We start from the raw sequence: 20,050 nt of genomic DNA, 5'->3' as shown, positions 1-20,050 counted from the left end.
GGATTACAGGTGCTGTACAGTCTGACCCTGGTGCTGGCTCCTCTAAGCAAGTAACACTGGGTACGTGTGCAATACATTACTACTTTTTTTTAAAGTTTTAAATATGGCTGACTGTATGTTCTGCAGGGAAATGCAGTGTCCCTGTTGAAGCTAACACACACACACACACACACACACACACACACACACACACACACACACACACACACACACACACACACACACACACACACACACACACACACACACACACACACACACAGTCTCCCACACAGAGGTCAGTATGCAGCAGACAGAACACCAAACATAACCTGCTTTACAACAGTTATGCTTTACATTAGCCTACTTTTATTTATTAGGGTGAAGCAAATGATGAAGACACTCTGTCTGTGTGTTCTCAGACAGTTGCTGATGTGAATGCACTGGGCTTTTTATTATGGCAAACATTTGAATGTGTGGCATAAAAAAGGGACTGGCCCTTACACATCTCTTTTATTGTAGGATTTTACACAACCTGACCAGAAACTGAGGCCTCTACCTCAATGGGCTTCAGAAGAAATGTGTAAGGATTTAAAACCCTTGACATAAATTACAGTCAGTCCTGTGTTTGTAGGAAGTCAAGGAACTTTTTGTGATTTTGATGAGCCTCCAGAAAACTTGTAATGATCATGTTTGTGGTGGAATTATGTTTCAGGTGGAAACCGACTCAGTCAGGGCCCTGTACAAAAGGAGACTTGAACTAGACTGCACATTAAAGGGGTCTTGAACTAGACTGCACACTAAAGGAGTCTCGAACTAGACTGCACACTAAAGGAGTCTTGAATTAGACTGCACACTAAAGGAGTCTCGAACTAGACTGCACACTAAAGGAGCAGACTGTGAGCTGAGGAGGCTCCAAACAAAATCAAACAGCTGGATAAAACTGATCTCAGTATGTATATAGTTATATAGTGTATATATATATATATATATATATATATATATATATATATATATATATATATATATATATATATATATATATATATATATATATATATATATATATATATATATATATGCTATATTAGTATATATATATATATATGCTATATTAGTATATATAGTATAACTTATTTAACCAAGTAACACTTTAGTATGAATATTTATTAATGCAACTTTCTCTTGCTCTCTTTCTTTCTCCCTCCCATACCACAAAACCAATAAAACAGTTTGAGACATATCTGCAGTTTCAATGTGCTTTTATTAAGTGTAATATTGTATGGTGATTGCTTCTACATCTGCACCAGCTGGATGGTCAAGTGTGATCGGGTCAGTTTCATCAGGGAGAAGCTGGTTTTGTGGTGTTTCTCGCTCCTTTCTACTGGTGGCTATATTGTGCAGAATGGCACATACAGCCACTATCTGTGATGCCCGCTCTGGTGACTCTGAAGCGCCGAACACAGTTGAAATGTGCCTTTAGGATGCCAAAGGTCATCTCTATCTTCACTCTGGTTTTACTGAGGGCCACACTGAAGCGGTGCTGTGGCCCTGTCTGAGGGTCATGATAGGGGTTATTGTGTAGGTTTTTCTATCTCGGTTTAAATTAACAGTGTTTTGTACTGTACCAAATTTAACTTGCTTTCCTCAAAGCGCTGACACAACACAGACTCATGGAAAATTTGTAAGACAAGTACTGGAGCCAGGCCATTTGGCATCCAAACTTGATCATATGTTCATGACCACAAGTCATCTGCAGATGAAATGTTTAGTAGATCATTGTTATATCTGTTAAAGTTACTATTAATTTAAAGATTCATCTCACAGAAAATAATCATCTCACATATTCACATCATCCCTACCTGAACATTAAGGCTGTGATAGGACTTCCTATTAACATAATCTGCCTCATGTTCCCCTAGAGCAGTGGAGATTGGAGCAATAGACTGCATACATGTTGCAATGACTTGGGAATCCTATCATAAGATTATCAGAAGAATAATAAAAAAGATTCAAAATAATTCTTAACATGTATTATATTGTATAGTACATTTGTGAAATTTGCTTTTTGAGAAAAAAAAAAAAAGTGTTCATGTGATGTCACCCTATCAATATATCTTACCGGCAATTTTATAAAAGCCCTCTTTTATGGACATGGTCGATAAATGTCCGGGGAACATTATTAATTAAACTTTTCATGTACTCCTGACGAGCGAGGACCACCTTGCGAATGGTTCGACAAACATATGTTTTCCCCTAGCTTCTGTGCGTCACCCACCGTGCAAGAATGTACCACTTGCAAAAAACAAAAAAAAAAAAAAAAATGCAACGCAATACAATTTGCGGTACAGTAAGTACATGAATTCGACGTGTTAAATTCTTTATGTGCGGCTCAAGAAGTTCGCAAAGATAAGACATTCCTTCCGCGGAAAATCTGTATCTTTCATACAAGTAACTATCAGTTAAGGCAAGGGGATTTTGTCTGGTTAAAAACTCTTTCTCTACGAAGTGCTCGTCAAACAATTTGCGCTGAGATGTCCACCGGATTTGGAAGAAAAGGTGAAGTCATTGCAACAGACACTTGGAATAAGTTACGTCACCTATGTTTCTTTGCTCTCAGCTGATTGGTCAAACTTCAGTCTGAGATCTCGAATCCAGAACATAGCCTGCCCCGGAGCAGGTTAGCCGTGCAGCGTAAGATACCATGGCAACGAACACCGATTAAAGCTGAGCTACTTTCATAGTACCTAAAACCAGAGGTGGAAAGAGTACTGAAAATTTGTACTCAAGTACAAGTACCGTTACATTGCTGAAATAATACTTAATTACAAGTAAAAGTACTGGTGTCAAAAAAGTAATTAAGTAAAAGTACAAATTACTCTTCTCAAAAACTACTCAGAGTACTAGTTAGTAATTACTTTTTAGCTGGCGATAGTTAATGCATTACCAATAAAAATATACAACCAAATCATAGATTTATGTAGAAAATAGCTACTTTTAACACATTTTTACCTTATTGTCGAAGGACATTAATTAGTGGATACTGGAATCTCTAACTTCAATATGACACCTTGAAATATGTCAATATTCAGTAGGCCTAGCCTATAATTTTTAATACCATCGGGAAAACTACTACATACTAAATATTTTAATATCTACATTTTTGTCCATCCATTTTGTCAAGGCAATCATTATTTTCAAGCATTGAAAAGCACAACACTCGTAACAGTAATCTATTTCATTTGAATGGAAAAGTTTAATTCAAGTCTTCTGAAGAGACACGTCCACTTTATAAGGTGAGATTTTAATTTAGGCTTTTGTTTACATATTTAAACATTGATCAATAACCATTACAATAATCTAATATTTACTCACTCAGTGTATTTGTCTTTACAATAGGGTAACGTGAACTGTTGCAATAGCTCACACACAGCACAAGGAAGCTTGATTTCAATTCAAACTGAATTTAATTTGCAAAAAGACTAGATTTTTAATAACTTTTGACAGCGTTTAATTCAAGAGCATGGAGAGATTGGAGCTGGACGTCATTTGAGTCTGCAGTGAGAACCACTTGGAGAGATTCGCGATTGCACATGATATGACACAGTCCGAGAGCGCACACTCAATATCCGAGTCCAGTTCATTCGTAGCCTACATTTGAGAGCTCGCGTCCAGTTTTCTGCGATTACATGAATGTGCCCTCGCGTTATAATATTGTTCGTGACATTTGCCATTAAAATATGCCATAGAAACTTGCAGGTATTAATAAAATTATGCGTAATAGGCCTACCTGCAATCCCGCGCTGAGAGGAGGCGGGTGTCAAACTCGCTGTCGTTGAGATGAGAGAATGAGATCGCAGATCGCAGATCTGGTATCGTATTGGTGTATAGGCCAAAATGAGTATTGACAGATATTTCAGTATTGATATGTATCAAAATATAGATATTTTGACAGTACTACTATGTAGTTTGTTGTTCCAAACTTTCAGTCCAGCCATTAATCACTCTGAGCTCCTCGCCTCCTTCATGATCAGCTCTTCAAAACCTGCTGCGACTGCGGCGGCTTTCATTCAGTCCAAATATCAGGGGTTTTATTGGTCCGTTTACGATCGAATATTTTTATTGGCTACCGAAATGCCATTCAAAGATTTGAATATCAATTCAAATTGTACTCAGTAACGAAATGTGATTTTACAGGTAGCGAAGTAGATTACTTAGCTTAATATGTACTTGAGTACAAGTAAAATTACAGATTTAAAAATATACTCAAAAAAGTACAAGTACCCCAAAAAACGACTTAATTACAGTAACGTGAGTAGTTGTAATTCGTTACTTTCACCTCTGCCTAAAACCCAGGGTTGGCGGAAACTAAGCTGAAACATAGCTGGCTAGCCACCTAATCCGGCTTCATGGTACAGGCCCCTGCTCATTATGTGCAGCCACGTTTTTGTTTCTTTTTTTTGAAGTTCTACAAGTAGGCGCTTTAGATATGCACTGATAAGCTAATTTTCATTTTCATCGCGGCACTGTGTGCAAAAAAATACTTCGGCCTAATGTCTGATGTCGGGTTACACAAAGCAAATCATCTACACAATTATTTAGTGTTCTTATTTAGTTGTTATAATAATTGTGGCATAAGGCTTATTAGCATTAGACTATAGCCTGAAAGGTCTGATTTACGCACTGTTACAACAGTCATTGTTTTGTTTTGTTTTTTCACAATGACATTTCAGTTCATGATTTTATTGTAGTTTTTTTGTGGCAGACTAAAGATTAATGACAGACTGTTGATCTTTGAAAATAAAAATATTTTTGGTTCAGGTTTGAAATTCATTTCTTTTTATTATAGGCTATGTAGTCTAATATCATAGTAGGCCTATGATGACTGATCGAAATGAGTGCTTTCTCCTTTAATTGTTGATGTCATCAGCCAGCATCATTTTCTGTTCTGTCTCCTCTTCCCATTTGCATTGTATTTGAATGGGAGAGATTTATTTTGACTTCTAAAAATCTTATTTAATCTTTATTGTAATTATTGCTTTTATGTCTATATTGTCACCCCAGTTTATTTGTATAATCATGTTATTGTACTTACCTGTGATTATTTTTGCAATTTTTAGTTGTCTTCGGCTCAATATGTGGAGATGAGAGCACATCATATTCATGTTACAGAAAAGAGAAAACCAGGGTGATTCACTCTCTAAGAGGCTGCTTATTTGGGTTTGTATCAAGTGTTTTCTCTGATGTATTATTGTCTTGTATAATGATTTGTGCTACCAGCATCATATTCATGTGGTTTAAGGCTTTTTTTCAACGTCCATACCTACCCCTATCCTAAACCTATCCTTAAAACAATGCAAATATATTGTTGGGAGCACATTCTTTTGTTTTGTCAGCACACAGCAACTTGTAAAGTGTTGTTTCTCTGGCATTTTCAAAGGCGCATAAAATGTAATACTGTGGCTTGATACACAACGAAATTTTAAACATCTTTTACTGAACCAATTTTATGGGCCTTATACTTCCTATCTGAGCCAATGCAGATGAATGAGCAAAGTTATTTCAGGGCAAGACCACCCTGATTGTGAAGCAAATTGTGATTGATTGGTCAGCGCAAATGGCTGTTATCTGATTGGCTTAAGAAGACAGTGGGTGGAGTCCACTTATGTGTGGATTTGTCTGTACATCTTAATGCTAGAAATGTTTAAAAATCCACAAATGATATATAATGATTCAGAATTGCAGAATCATGCAAAAATAAAGGTTTACAGTAACGTGTAACATTATTGCATTATTGGTTAATGCATTATTCGTAGTGACCCATGACAGATTTATTTCGTCTTTCCTAGAATGGGGAGTTTGCGACTTTCCGTAATAAACAACATACAACAGCACTGGTATTACAAAACGTTCAGTGGCACAGAGTTAGTGTCGTGTCAGTGTTTCTCGACCATGGCAGTGGCACATGCCAGTGAAGACCGATGTCACTTAACGTTAATACCGCCTCACCATGACTGGGAACCTTTATAACAATCCAAAAATCCTTTATATAGAAAAGCACATTACACATCATTATTTAGCATTATTACAGTACATTAGAAAATAAACATAGAACATACCCTGATAGACCAGTAAGAACAGAGGAAAATGTACAGCATAAAACCAGGATCATCCAGAGACAAAAGATTCATCCAAAGACTAAAGAGCTCCATGTTTGTTATTAATGAATGTAGGGATGCACGATTAAAGCCCAAAATCATATTGTGATTATTATCATATTATTATTATTAAATGAACAACTCTCTGTACTTCAGTTGTCATTTTCCAAGTTTGGCCGATCATTTGCCAAGATGTGAAAGGATTCCTGAGTAATCTCCTTTTATTAAAATAAGTTTCTTTATTAAAATATAAATAGATGGAAAATAACGTTGGAGAAAAAAAAAAGTCAGAATTGTGACTTTAACATGCAATTGAGTGTTTATATCACGCAATTCTGACTTTATATCACGCAATTCTGACTTTATATCACGCAATTCTGACTTTATATCACGCAATTCTGACTTTATATCACGCAATTCTGACTTTATATCACGCAATTCTGACTTTATATCACACAATTCTGACTTTATATCACAATTCTGACTTTATATCACTCAGTTGTGAGCTTATATCATTTAATTCTGAGTTTTTATCACTCAATTCTGACTATATCACACAATTCTGACTTTATATCTCACAATTCTGACTTTATATCTCGCAATTCTGACTTTATATCTCGCAATTCTGACTTTATATCTCGCAATTCTGACTTTATATCACGCAATTCTGACTTTATATCACTCAGTTGTGAGCTTATATCATTTAATTCTGAGTTTTTATCACTCAATTCTGACTTTATATCACGCAATTCTGACTTTATATCTCGCAATTCTGACTTTATATCTCGCAATTCTGACTTTATATCACGGAATTCTGACCTTATATCACTCAGTTGTGAGCTTATATCATTTAATTCTGAGTTTTTATCACTCAATTCTGACTTTATATCACTCAATTGTGAATTTATATCACTCAATTGTGAGTTTATATAATTTAATTCTGAGTTTTTATCACTCAATTCTGACTTTATATCACTCAATTGTGAATTTATATAATTTAATTTAAGTAAGTTTTTATCACACAACTGAGTTTATATCACTCACTTGTGAGAAAGAAAGAATTGTGAGATAAAAAGTCGCAATTACCTTTTTCTTTTTTATTCTGTGGCGGAAAAAAGCTTCCATAGGGAAGGGAAGCAGTCCTTCATTTAATAAATGCATTTGAAAACAGTGTTTTGCAGTTTTAGTAATTGCAGAGCTGTAAAATATGTGTCTTTAAGAAAAACTTTAAATAAACATGAAAAGAGAGCTACAAAAGCAGTGTTTTTGTAAGCAATGGTTTTGTGTTCTAATGACTGATCTAATGATGATTGGTTTCCAGCATTTATACAGCTAGTCCTAGTTTCAGACCGTTGGCTGAACGTCTGATGCATATGTCACACAAAACTGGAAACACAGTCATCATCTGATTGCTTTGGATTCTACCGGACACCAGATGTGCGTCACGTTTTTTAACGGTCTGCCGGAAACAAAGCTGTCATGACATCGAACCAGTACAGAAAGCCGAAGTGTTTACAACTGTAACAATAAGCACTTATGATCAACTAAATGCTGGGTTTTCAAAAGTATGAGAAGTTTCCAGCATAGACTCTTTAAAATATACGCATATAAGAGTTTTACAAGCAAGTCTGTAATTGTAGGAACATCAACTTTAATTTTTCACGTCCCTAAACGTGATGCTGAACAAAACTAACTGTGATTGGTTGTTTCACACTTCAGTCAGACACCCTCTGGTCCTTGGCCAATGAAAGCTACTATGAAATCCAGAACTTCGTCCAATGAGATGTGAAGATCTTCATTTACGGGCGATGTCATAATTGGCCACAAACCAATCACACGTCTCCTTCATAGCTGGAAAAAATAAAAGCACTTTTAATGGCTGTTCTTTTGCCTACTATAGAAGAACATTTAGTAAATGCTGAAGCGAGAAGTGTAGATTGATCACCTGCTTTGAACGGTGTGAACTTGAAGTCTGGCAGGTATTTGCGTAGTTTGGCGTTACTGGCGGTTTTCTTGAATTGACCGTCTGCTTTACTAGTGTCATACTGAGAGCGGTTAGTTAAGGGTTAAAGGGTTCGTTCACGCCAAAAGGAAAAAGGTTATTCAAGGACTTCTTTTATGATGCATTTTGAAGCTCAACAGCAATCTGTAAAGTCTTTTGTGCTCCACAGAACAGAGATTGTAAAAACTGAAGATTTTCACAGTTATTGCGTGTGAAAGGATACAATCACGTCACCTTTGAACTCCGTTGCTTCAACCACAGCGTCCACAGCGTCCTTTATGGACAATTCATCCTCCTCTCCGACTAGAGAGAAAGAAAGACAAAGATAAACAGATTCATTAACCCTTGTGTGGTGTTCACAACCCAATTTCCCCCGTGGTGTTCCTGGTCAAAAATGACCGGACTACAAAAAATAGCTTATAAATCTCTCATTATACTATATTTTCACCCAATATTGGATTCAATCTTTTTGTCAACTTGTTCTCTTTCAATTAGGACTGGTTTTATATTTCTATTTGCATCTGATTAATCGTAGGCCTCATTTATTTGATAGTAGGCATCTCATTTTTTGAGTAAAAAAAAACTTATTTTTGAATAATTTTGGAAATATTAAATAAAATCTGAAGAAAATTGGCACTGTTGATCACACTAGTCTACTTTAATTTTTCACCAGGAATTTTGTTTTGAAAAACTTTTATTTTGTACAATATGGCACATTGTCACTCTTGTGGTGTTCCCGGTCAAAAATGACCGGTCTACAAAAAATAGCTTATAAATCACTCGTAATGCAATATTATCACCCAATATTGGATTCAATCTTTTTGTCAACTTGTTCTCTTTCAATTAGGACTGGTTTTATATTCCTATTTGCATCTGATTAATCGTAGGCTTCATTTATCTGAGAGTAGGCATCTAATTTTTTTAGTAAAAAAAGCATTATATAAAATATTAAATAAAATATGAAAAAATGTGCACTCACTGTTGATCACACTAGTCTACTTTAATGTTTCACAAGGAAGTTTATTTTGAAAAACTTTTATTTGTACAAAATGGCACAAACTTATACTTGTTGTGGTGTTCCCGGTCAAAAATGGCCGAAAATTTTAAAGTTTCAGTCCAATGCGATAACATTAACTAGTATTTTCGTGAAAAAGAAAATCTTCTCCGGGTCAAAATGACCCGAACACAACGTGAAGGTTAAACAGGCTGGTGCACACATTCAAATTGCAAAACAAGTTAACAGCCAGTTTAAAAGGTCCTAAAGATATGTTTTAATCAATAGACACCAGGGGTGTACCGGTACACTGAAGTCAGGGTTCGGTGAGTACCTCGGTGTTTGGGTCACGGTTCGATACGAGTTCAGTCATTTACATGTCCACCCACCCCCAGATTGTTGAGTGCTTACAATAAAATAAAATAAAATGTGTTGATTTGTTACTCTAATTGATAGATTGTCCAATGCTGCGCGTTAAAATGCAACGGCTGTTTGATTAGCGTGTTCAGCGTAGCCTGCGCGTGAGAGTTCATTAACATGCGGTGACAATGGCTACACAAAGTTCAATATCGCGATATTTCAAGAAATTTTAAATATTATACACTATATATTTTGTTTGTAGGTTGGGGGTTTCAATAGAAATGTATGAAATTATACAATATAAAACTTTAAAGGCCGTTTTCTCAAAATGAGTTTTTTCTCATACTCAGAGTCAGATATATCCACTTCAGTAGCACCTACAAGCACCAACTTTTCCAGTCTTATCCTTAACTATATTCTGAAGGCTTTTACAGAGGGATTTGTTGATATATCATTCCTATCTGGAGGTATAGGTCCTATTACTCCAAAAAATTTTAGATTTGATTTTTTAAGGCTATTGTGAGTATTCTCTAATTTACTAAGTGGTGAGTGGCAGTGTCTGTTTTGCACTCTGAGGGCCCTATCTTGCACCCAGCGCAATTGACTTTGTACAATGACGCATGTGTCATTCCTATTTTGCACCCGACGCACAGCGGACTTTTCCCTCCACAGACGCACGTCGGTAAATTAGGGAATGAACTTGCGCTCCCGGGGGCGGTTCAGCGAAAAGAGGAGGCGTGTTCCGGCGCAAACGTTCCCTGGTGCTATTTTGCAGGTTTAGAAAACAATTCCGCCACAGACCAGGAGAAACCTCGTCTAAGCACACACACTTTGCTTCTCTCATCTACACACAGACGCAGCAGTTGCCATTTTTGCAAATCATAGGCTACATTATTACAAGGAAAAATATTCCACACGAGGGAAATCATTGTTGTGTCCATGAAGATGTGAAAAATAGGCATAAATCTAGCTTACACATTTACCCAAATTATCATGCGCATGTTTAACCGAAGCTAATTTGGGTATGTTATGTTATGTATGTTTCTCCATCCCCAATGTCACTTCTCTGTGTTTTACGGCCCTGACGAGAACGTTGGTCTCCTCGGCTGTGAACCGCTCCTGGTGTGCGTCTGGCAAATCCGCCGTTATAATAGCAATCCGCTGTTATAATAGCAATCCGCCATGGAACAAGCGCGCCTGCTCTTAAAGGGAATGTGAGATGACGCTCTGATTGGTTTATTTCACGTTACGCCCAAACCACACCTATGAGTAATGAAGCTTCTTCAGACCAACACATTTTAGATTTGCGTCGAGTGCAAGAGTCAGTTATCCCGCCGGTATAATAGCAACAGCGCCCGAGATCCGCCCACAAAGTTACTTGCGTTTCACGTTTGATACTTGCGTTTCAGATCGTTAAAATAGGGCCCTATGTGTTTTAGAGTTTCACCCCATTCATTGCTGAGCACTTTTTTCTGCATCGTGGCCGATTTGTAGGTTGTACACACAAAAATTCTCTGAAAACTTTGGTAGGGATGACGGATGTCTATCGCAAATTCTCAGAATTTTTGTGTTTTTGTCGATTTCCCATTAATTTCCTATGGTCGGTCATTTTCGACCGAAGACCACACGTGACTTTTTATTTTACGCCCACTTAGTCTACTCGAATCAAGTTTTTTTGTGTGTTCACATTCCAAATGCCATAAAAGTCACCAAGTTGAGCTCCTCCTTCTGTGAGATGATGTGCCTTTCTTACACAGAATAAGGCCGTCGTGTATTTATAAGTCATGTTTAATCAAAGCGTTTCAATCTTCTGTTTATTAAGCTACACAGCGATAGGGATTTCCTGGAATGATGTGCATTATTGTACTTCTGCGGCAAGGCATATTTAGCGTGTTTGCATTAGAGCGCCCTCTGGCGTTCAAATGGGGCAGTATTTACTACCAATCAGCCGCACTCCACTGACAAGCTGCGCATAAAATAATCGCAAATCACGTGCGGTTTTGTTGCGATTAATCGTTCAGCCCTAATCTTAAATTTGACCAAACTGAATTTGTAAGGAACTGCGGGAACACTGTGTCAAACACGGGTCGAGTACCTGACAGAATGATGGGCTCCACCTCGTCATAATCCCTCAAAACCCACAGAAACAGACGAGCCAGATCCAGAGAGTAGATGAACTGCCGTAGAGGACGACCTGAACCCCAGACCTGCAGAGGTTTACCTTCCTCTACAAAACACACAAACACACGCAACACGTTTAACATGTGAACAGAACTCTGCTTGAATGAGGCTCTAGATCAAGTGTGTCGCACACAGAAGAGTGAAGCCAAAACATTTCGATCGCCCCCTGGTGGCTGGCTGCAATATAGGTTATAAACCTCACCCTCTCCGAATGGGACACGAGCCAAACTGGCATATATGCCTCAAGTGTTTGATTTTCCAGTAAGTTTTAAGGTTTTAGTTAATTATTTGATGCTATAAAAACGGGTGTGAGTCATGATTGACAGCTGTGCTTCACCTCAGGATCACTACAGCTCAGACTTCAGACTTCAAATGATGTATCAGCGCTCAATGTCAAAAGCCATTTCTGGGATATTTTGGCTTCATTTTTCTATGCTCTGGATTATTGCAGAAAGTTAAACGCGTCTCACTCTTTGCCAGGTATGTCTTGTGGATCAATCCTGGAAGCACGTGACCGTCCTCAATGTTGAAGTTGTCATGTGGCCCAAAAACATTGGTGGGGATGACGGCTGTGTATCTCCGACCGTACTGCTGAAAACACGCCCTAATGGACAAACACACAATGAGTTATTTCTTACATATATGAAAGCTATAAACAAACACTTCACCCCCAAATCTCATGATAATAAATATATTTTGACATTATTTTCATGACAATCACACACATTCCTCACAAATTGTCATTATTGTCATACAAATTTAAATAGCTAAATATTTATTATACATGGTGGTTATTGTGCTGCATTTAATTTATGATGATTTAAATGTATTAAAAAAAAACTATATTTTTATTGTATCACAGTAATAGGAATTTACACACAATTAGAATTACACACAAAAAAATTAAGAAAAATAACCGTGCTAATGAAAATATGGAGCAAAAATGTGTTTAAATCTCATTTGATGATATGAAAATGCAAGGAAATTCTTTTTTCCAAATGTGACAGACATGCTTTCATGTGATACACCCAAAAAAAGCTCATGACCAATGAACTTTGACACTGACCTGTTGTGGACATCAATCATGCGTTTGGCGTAGGCATAACCGAAATTAGACTCATGTGGCGGACCTTTGTGGATCTGAAACAGAGCGAGAGAGAAACACGTCTGTATAGATGACAAAAAATATAGGACAATACCAAACTAAAAGTGTCTAATCATCATCTCCCTAAAATCATAACACAATTGGAGTGGATGATCTTGTAGACAATAAACTTGACCCACTGGATCATACGACAATGAATCACAGAAGGAAAATGTATCACGTTATAAGCCTTTAAAAGAATGCTAAATACAAACCATCCCAACATCTGCCTATTAAAGTGTGTGTGTGTGTGTGTGTGTGTGAGTGAGTGTACTTGTACAACTATCTTTGTGAGGACCATTTGAGTTTTAGACCATTGGAGTGAGGACAAAGAGAGTAAAGTGAGGACATTTTGGCCGGTCCTCAGTTTCTGAGAGCCTTTAAAGGCCTGTTTGAGGGTCAAGACTTGGTTTTAGGGATCAGGTTATAATGAGATTAAGGGTCGGTTTAGGGTCAGGGGTCGGGTTAGGCACTTACTTGTGATGGGTAAGGTTAGGGTAAGCGGCTAGAGATTGTGTCAATGAATGTCCTCATAAAGATAGATGTACAAGAATGAGTGAGTGAGTGAGTGTGTGTGTGTGTGTGTGTGTGTGTGTGTGTGTGTGTGTGTGTGTGTGTGTGTACCATGGTCTCATCTATCGGGTAGGTGGTTTTATCTGGGAATATACACGTGGACAGGCAAGAAACGACCTTCACCACCCCGAACTCATGAGCCGTCTGCAGCACGTTGTCATTGATAAATATATTATTCCTCTGAAAACAACAAACAAATACAGTCAATGTACAGTTCACTTATTCAACAGTGATATTTACAAGCTTTTACTACATTATGTCCAATGTTATAATTACCCAGAAGTCCAGGTTCTGTCTCATGTTTCTGAAGAGCCCGCCCACCATGGCGGCCAAATGAATGACGTGTGTCGGACGATGCTTCTGGAAGACTGATCTCGTCTCTTCAGCGCTCCTGAAACAGCACATGTAAATACAGTTATCATAAGACACCAAATGGACAATAAGCAACAATAATAAATTAACATATTGGCAATATATATATATATATATATATCATTGCGATTTACCATTAGTGGCAAATGTTTCCATTTCATGAACACTGCAATATGCAAATAAGCATGGGCTTGGCTAACTCAAGTTTCGCGTATAGCTCCATTATGTGAGTTTAAGTCATGTCGGAACGATCGTATTTGCGAGTTGAACACACATGAACGCCACCATAATGTTGTTAATATGATTAAATTCAATTCACATTTAATTGTATAGCGCTTTTCACAGTACACATCGTGAGTCCACATTACAATTTACAGTGATCTGTTATCAGTGGAAACTGTCTAATTATTTCAGATATGTACATATACAAAATCACAGTTAGAGAAAAATGTTTTAATTTTAAAGGGGTGGTTGATTATGATTTCACTTTTCTAACTTTAGTTAGTGTGTAATGTTGCTGTTTGAGCATAAACAACATCTGCAAAGTTACAACGCTCAAAGTTCAAAGCAAAGGGAGATATTTGCTTTTAAAGAAATCGCTTTTTAAGGACTACAACAAACGGCTGGTAGAGACTACACCACATTCCTCCCGGGTTAGTGACATCACCAACCCTAACATTTACATAAACCCCGCCCCCGGGATGTTGAGAAGAGGAAAAGTTGTTGTATAAGAGTACATTTGTGAGTCAGCTCAAACTTTAGCATCCGTCTTTTCACATGCAATAGAAAGTCACTCTGTGTGCATCTCACAACAGTTCCTATACGAGCGATTTATAGATTATCATGACAGAATATGCTAATTGAAGATAGTTAACTACACATCAGCAACATAAATTCTTCAACTAACCATTCAACGTCCTGTTGCTTCTACATGTTGTCACTTCTTCTTGAGTCTCTCCATCTTTGTCTGACTCCGTTTTAACATTAAAGGCAGAACAGTTTCTGTCATTTTAGTGTGTGTCTGCGTGAGGTAATCGGAGCTGCTAACACACACACGAGCTCTTGAAACCCCGCCCTCTGCAGCAGCTCATTTGCATTTAAAGGGCCAGGCACAAAACGGTGCGTTTTTGCGAACCCTCAAAAAGTGACAACTTTAACATGCTATATAAAAATATCTGTGGGGTATTTTGTGCTAAAACTTCACACACACACTCTGGGGACATCAGAGGCTTATTTTACATCTAGTGAAAAGGGCATTTTACCACCCCTTTAAACAACGTAATAATTTAAGGCAGAAACAATGAGCTTATTGAAGTAACGAATACTTGTTTATTAACAAATGATTATGACTTAGAAAACTGTCAGATGCAATGCCATCTGAGGGGTCAAAAGTCACATTCCTGCCTTGCCCTACATGTACTGAGATTTCTCTGGATTCCCTGAATCTTTTCACAATATTATATATGGTAATTGGAGAAAGACCTAAATCCTTTGCAATCTTGCATTGAGAAATGTGATTTTTGAGTTGTTTGACAGAGTCTGTGGTGGATGCTCCTTTTATACCCAGTGTAAGAAAGGTCACGCAGATGACTGTATAGTCGTGTATGCGCACCTCTGACGCATATTGATGTGCTCTAACGCACCCTTGAGCGCACGCAATGAGTAGCGCTCTGCTTCTGCGCAGATTCACGGACGATTCTGAAGCAGATGTGTGACAGGACGACGCGGCTGAGATTATTCCCCATTTGGAGAGTGTTTAGATAATATTGTGTGCGTCACTGCTGAATAGTAAGTGTTTTTGTCTTCATCTGCTATTTAGTGATTAAGATAATCGTGTTTGTGTGTTATATTTTGATATTTATCACTAATGTCTGACTGACGCGATGCTAGTTATGGTACTAATCACCTCGTTTATTGTCATTACTCTCCATGTATATTTACGTTATGCATTCAGTGCAGATATTATTAATCTATATTGTGGATTATATTGTTTTATACTTTGAATCCTTTAAGTAGTTATTTACAATATTATCCGTAACATGTTTTACTGCTACTCACGTTTCTGTACACGTGACACCACCTAGCGGCGGTTCGTATGCATCTGACTGTTAATGGTAATTGCATCGGTTACTGTTTTAGTATTGAATGTATGAATAGTTAATTCATATGCTGTTATTCATATGTTATTTGTTTCCATTTAGAACCACACATACACTCATCTAAATGCAGAATGGAAGACTGTATGCCCATGTCTACTGCAACAATTCATTAAACACCATTCATTCAGATCTTGGTCTGGTTTATGTGTTCTGACCGACACCCGAGAGTGATTACCACACTAAAGTAGTTCCAGCAATAGTATAAAATACAGTCCTTATAAGTCTCCCCAACACCCAGTAATGCTATAAGTTATGTAATCAGATTACTTTTTTTTTCCAAGTAACTAGTAAAGTAACGCATTGCTTTTAAATTTACAACAAAATATCTGAGTTACTTTATAAAAAGTATGTTACTGATATGATACTGTAATGATTGTGTTGTGGTGTGACGTCTCATGAGTGTTTGTTCAGGATCTCTTACATGAGATTGGCATCTTTGGATGAGAGGAATATCCATTCTTCTCCTTCTCTCGCTTCACCCTCTTTCACCACTCGCTCTATCGCTCGTCCCACCAGTCCACTGCCACCCGTCACCAACACACGCATCGGCCCGTCCATCTGAAAGAGAGAGAGATGAGGTTTAATGATAGATAAAAACTGTAATTATCTATCTATCTATACTTCAAAAGTTCTTATAATAAGCACATATTCACAAAATATACTATCATGGTAGAGTCCAAAAATTACCATGTTCTCCATGGAATGTTTAATGGTAATAGAGCAGTACTTCTTTGTTACTCTATTCCCTTTTTTAAAAAAAGTGTTGGGAAAAGCCAGGATATTTAATACAACTCTGATTGTGTATTCTGAAAGAAGGAGGTCGCATACACCTAGGATGGCTTGAGGGAGTAAATAATCGGAAAATTTTAACCTTTAACCTCATACGCCCTTTATTACTGATGAGGTGTCAATATATGCATTAACACATGACCACAAAACACAGACAAACATGCTTTATAATGATAATGCATGAACATAATCACAGTACACACTTTAACACTCAATGAATTAACTTTATAAACTCTCAGATAATATTGAAAGATCATTTTCTGTGAACAACACGAGATTAAACAGCTGTAAAGTGTCTAAAACGAGCATACCGTGACATCGAATGAATGAATAACTGTTTGGTCGTGTATTAGTTCTGTTAATAACTAATGATTTGCCAACTCTCTGCCGTCACTGTAGTCAAAGTCCTTTTCGAGGAAAGCCGGTTCACTCGCTTGTCATATTTTCATCGACTCCGGGCATATATTTGGCTAATGCAAATTGCAAAATCAATTCATATTTTCTGGAATGTGGAATAACCAGAATATCCGCCGTGCTCATTCCTCTCGCTCAAGCTGAAGCTAAGCGTTTCCGGTTTGTTCTAGACACAGAGCGCATGCGCAGCTCTAACCGTAATTCACTGGAAGCGGAGCTTTACTGCAACTGCAAACACGGGATGACTTACCATTTGGCGATTTGCTCTTTTATTCCGACTTATTCCGCGTTGCAGTTTTTCACATTCATAGTAATTCCGAGTGAGCAGTCTTGATAGATCTACAGAGATCTTATGTGAGGACCATAAAGGTCCGCGTGGATCACGTGTGCCTTACAAACCAATCACATCATAGCCTTGACGTCATTGAAACTCTAGAGTTTTGTGGCTGTCAATCACTCTAATTCAGGAACAAAATGCAGCTTTGTTTTTTAAATATGGCAAGGGCTTTCAAGCCGTAACGTCTATAATATCTTAAATTATTATATAATTTGTATATTGTAATACGTGTATAATTACTTTGTACTGTATATGTATACCCTCTATCCGAATTTATTTGTGTATTTTTATTACATTATTAACAGTAATGCTTTATTTAATGTTGTTTCTATTCGTATTATGTCTTAAACATATACTTTTTTTCAATTTCCAAGGATACACATTAACCTATATAATTGTTTAATGTTATTAATGGAGGTAAAAGTATTACATTCAAAGTATTACGTATTTACTTTCCTGCAACCAATATTCACAGTTGTTACACACTCATCTGTAACGTTACTGTATATGTTAATGTTATTTTGAAGATAGTTAAAATAAGAATACACGAATGGACTTCTTTATGACAGAAGCATATGCATACGATATATGTAAGTAGTCTATGTGTGTGTGTGTGTGTATATATATATATATATAGTTTTAAGTTTTGGGGTCAGTACGTTTTTTTAAAATAAATTAATAATTTTATTCCGCAAGGATTAATTAAATTGATCAAAAGTGACAGTATATAGCCTACATTTTATTATGTTGCAAAAGCTTTCTATTTTCGAGTTTGTGTGTGTGTGAGAGAGAGAAAGTGTGTGTGAGTGAGAGTATGTGTCTGTGTAAGAGTGTGTGTGTGTGTCTGTGTAAGTGTGAGTGTGTAAAAATGTGTGTGAAAGAGACAGTGTGTGTGTGTGTGTGTGTGTGTGAGTGAGTGAGTGTGTTTGAGAGAGTGTGAGTGTGTGTGAGTGTATAAACAGCATTACAGAAATGATCACACAAGTCGATGAATCCTTTGAACTGTTTAATAAACAACGTTCAGCTCAACCGTAACGTCCAGAGTAACCTTTGACCTCAGAGCAAAAGGAGGGAGAGGGGTTTATTAACACGACTCATAAATACAGTAAACCTGTGACGAGAAACATCTCTGCATTCACAATCTCCCATTATCCTGTGTGTTTGTGTGTGTGCTGCTCTCAGGTCACACTGGTCCGCATTTCTTCCCTTCAACATTTCATTTCAGACATATAATCATATTTCATACCATATCTGCTTTTTATTATTATTATTATTTTAAATCTAAGTTTTGCTAACGGAATGAGTTTTGAGATCCAAACCTAAACGTGAACATTAAATGTTCCTGCTGTCAAATACTGAAGTAGTAATTATTATTTCGTTATCTTCTTTTCTTTCGTTTTAGCTTTTTATTTGTATTTTTTACACATTGTTCTGTACAGATGAGGACGTGAACATGTGACCATGACAGATCAGTGTGTGCAGAAATGTGGAGAAGCCAAACATACCAACATCTTTGACTGTCAAAAGCACATCCTGCTCATATTTCACCTCAAAACGATTTGAAATAATATTTTGCATAAAGAAAATTAAGTTTATTTTTAGGGCCAGTATTTTATATGTATGCATATATATATATATATATATATATATATATATATATATATATATATATATACAGTCAAACCAAAAATGATTCAGACACCAGATATCACTATAGTTATAGGACACTATAGTTCATTTCTGTAAGTGAGGAGAGCAAAATAAACTAAACTGTGACATATTATACACAATAATTCTTCATACAGTGACTACCTGTGAAAATGTGGGACCAGAAATGATTCGGACACTTTGAGCTGATCATGTTTTGCTGAAGTGTTTTTTCTGTAATTGCTAATGCTCTTTTTACACACAGACTGAACAAAATGAAGCATTGCTTGGTGATTGGTTGAGCTAAACTGGTATTATCTAATTGTGTAGTTAAATTTAACAGCTGACAGATATTCAACATAATTCATGTGTGAGACAGTCTAACAGAAGGACGGACAAAACCAGGCAAATATCAACTGAGTTCGTAACTCTGAGTTCTGCACATATTTTATTAGCATTTTCTAAACTATAGCGAATAAACTGTGATAATGTGAGAAATGTTGAAGGAGTCTGGATGCATTTTGGTTCGACTGTATATATATTGTGACATAATTTCTCACAAAAAATTTTTTGTGGTGAAATATGACGCAGACATTTCTTCATGAGATTCACTCCTGTTTATCTCTCCCTCCATTACCGTCTGTCTCTCTGTAGTCTCACTTGTTTCTCACCAATAGCCTCCTGGAGGCAGAAATGGACATCAATATCAATATTGTGTGTTTGGCAGTGTGATATAGATGATTACAAGCACCAAACCAAATCAGTGTGTGTGTGTGTGTGTGTAAATGAGGGTGTTTGGATACTTGTTTGTATATGTGAGAATGTAAAGGCGAAGGATGTAATATTCTGGATGTTAAACACTTTCTGATTCAGTTTGTGCGAGTTCTGCACTCGCAGTTTCTTCAGAAAGTGTGTAAATCATGTATTTTTCGCTGATAAAT

The 20,050-nt window shown here is 36.9% G+C and overlaps 2 protein-coding genes across 4 annotated transcripts in view; both read right to left on the bottom strand.

The window, feature by feature from the left end:
- Positions 1-6,002: 6,002 nt before the first annotated feature.
- On the bottom strand, positions 6,003-17,514 carry LOC311068033 (GDP-L-fucose synthase-like). 3 transcript variants are annotated; one of them, XR_014603328.1, is made up of 11 exons: positions 17,023-17,293; positions 16,344-16,480; positions 13,668-13,782; positions 13,443-13,571; positions 12,741-12,814; positions 12,145-12,278; positions 11,589-11,720; positions 8,363-8,442; positions 8,083-8,182; positions 6,593-7,988; positions 6,003-6,493 (listed from the first exon to the last, which is right to left on the bottom strand). XR_014603328.1 is itself a non-coding variant. In XM_084090208.1 (10 exons), the coding sequence occupies exons 1-10, from the start codon at positions 17,376-17,378 to the stop codon at positions 7,933-7,935; spliced, it is 960 nt and encodes a 319-aa protein (XP_083946334.1). In that variant the 5' UTR covers positions 17,379-17,514; the 3' UTR covers positions 6,003-7,932. The 3 variants fall into 3 exon arrangements, 2 of the variants coding, with proteins under 2 accessions (XP_083946334.1, XP_083946335.1); XM_084090208.1 differs by lacking the exon at positions 17,023-17,293 and adding an exon at positions 17,376-17,514 and having other exon boundaries at positions 6,003-7,988; XM_084090209.1 differs by having other exon boundaries at positions 6,003-7,988.
- A 941-nt stretch (positions 17,515-18,455) lies between these two features.
- Positions 18,456-20,050, bottom strand: part of arhgap39 (Rho GTPase activating protein 39) — a 61,097-nt gene continuing 59,502 nt past the window's right edge. The window contains exon 10 of the mRNA XM_084092157.1: positions 18,456-20,050. This exon is cut by the window's right edge and continues 782 nt beyond it. The gene's annotated coding sequence lies outside the window, so the exon portion shown is untranslated.

The sequence above is a fragment of the Abramis brama genome (assembly GCF_963993115.1).
Source record: "Abramis brama genome assembly, chromosome: 18".
NCBI lineage: Eukaryota > Metazoa > Chordata > Actinopteri > Cypriniformes > Leuciscidae > Abramis > Abramis brama.
This window is presented reverse-complemented; position numbering and strand designations above follow the sequence as displayed.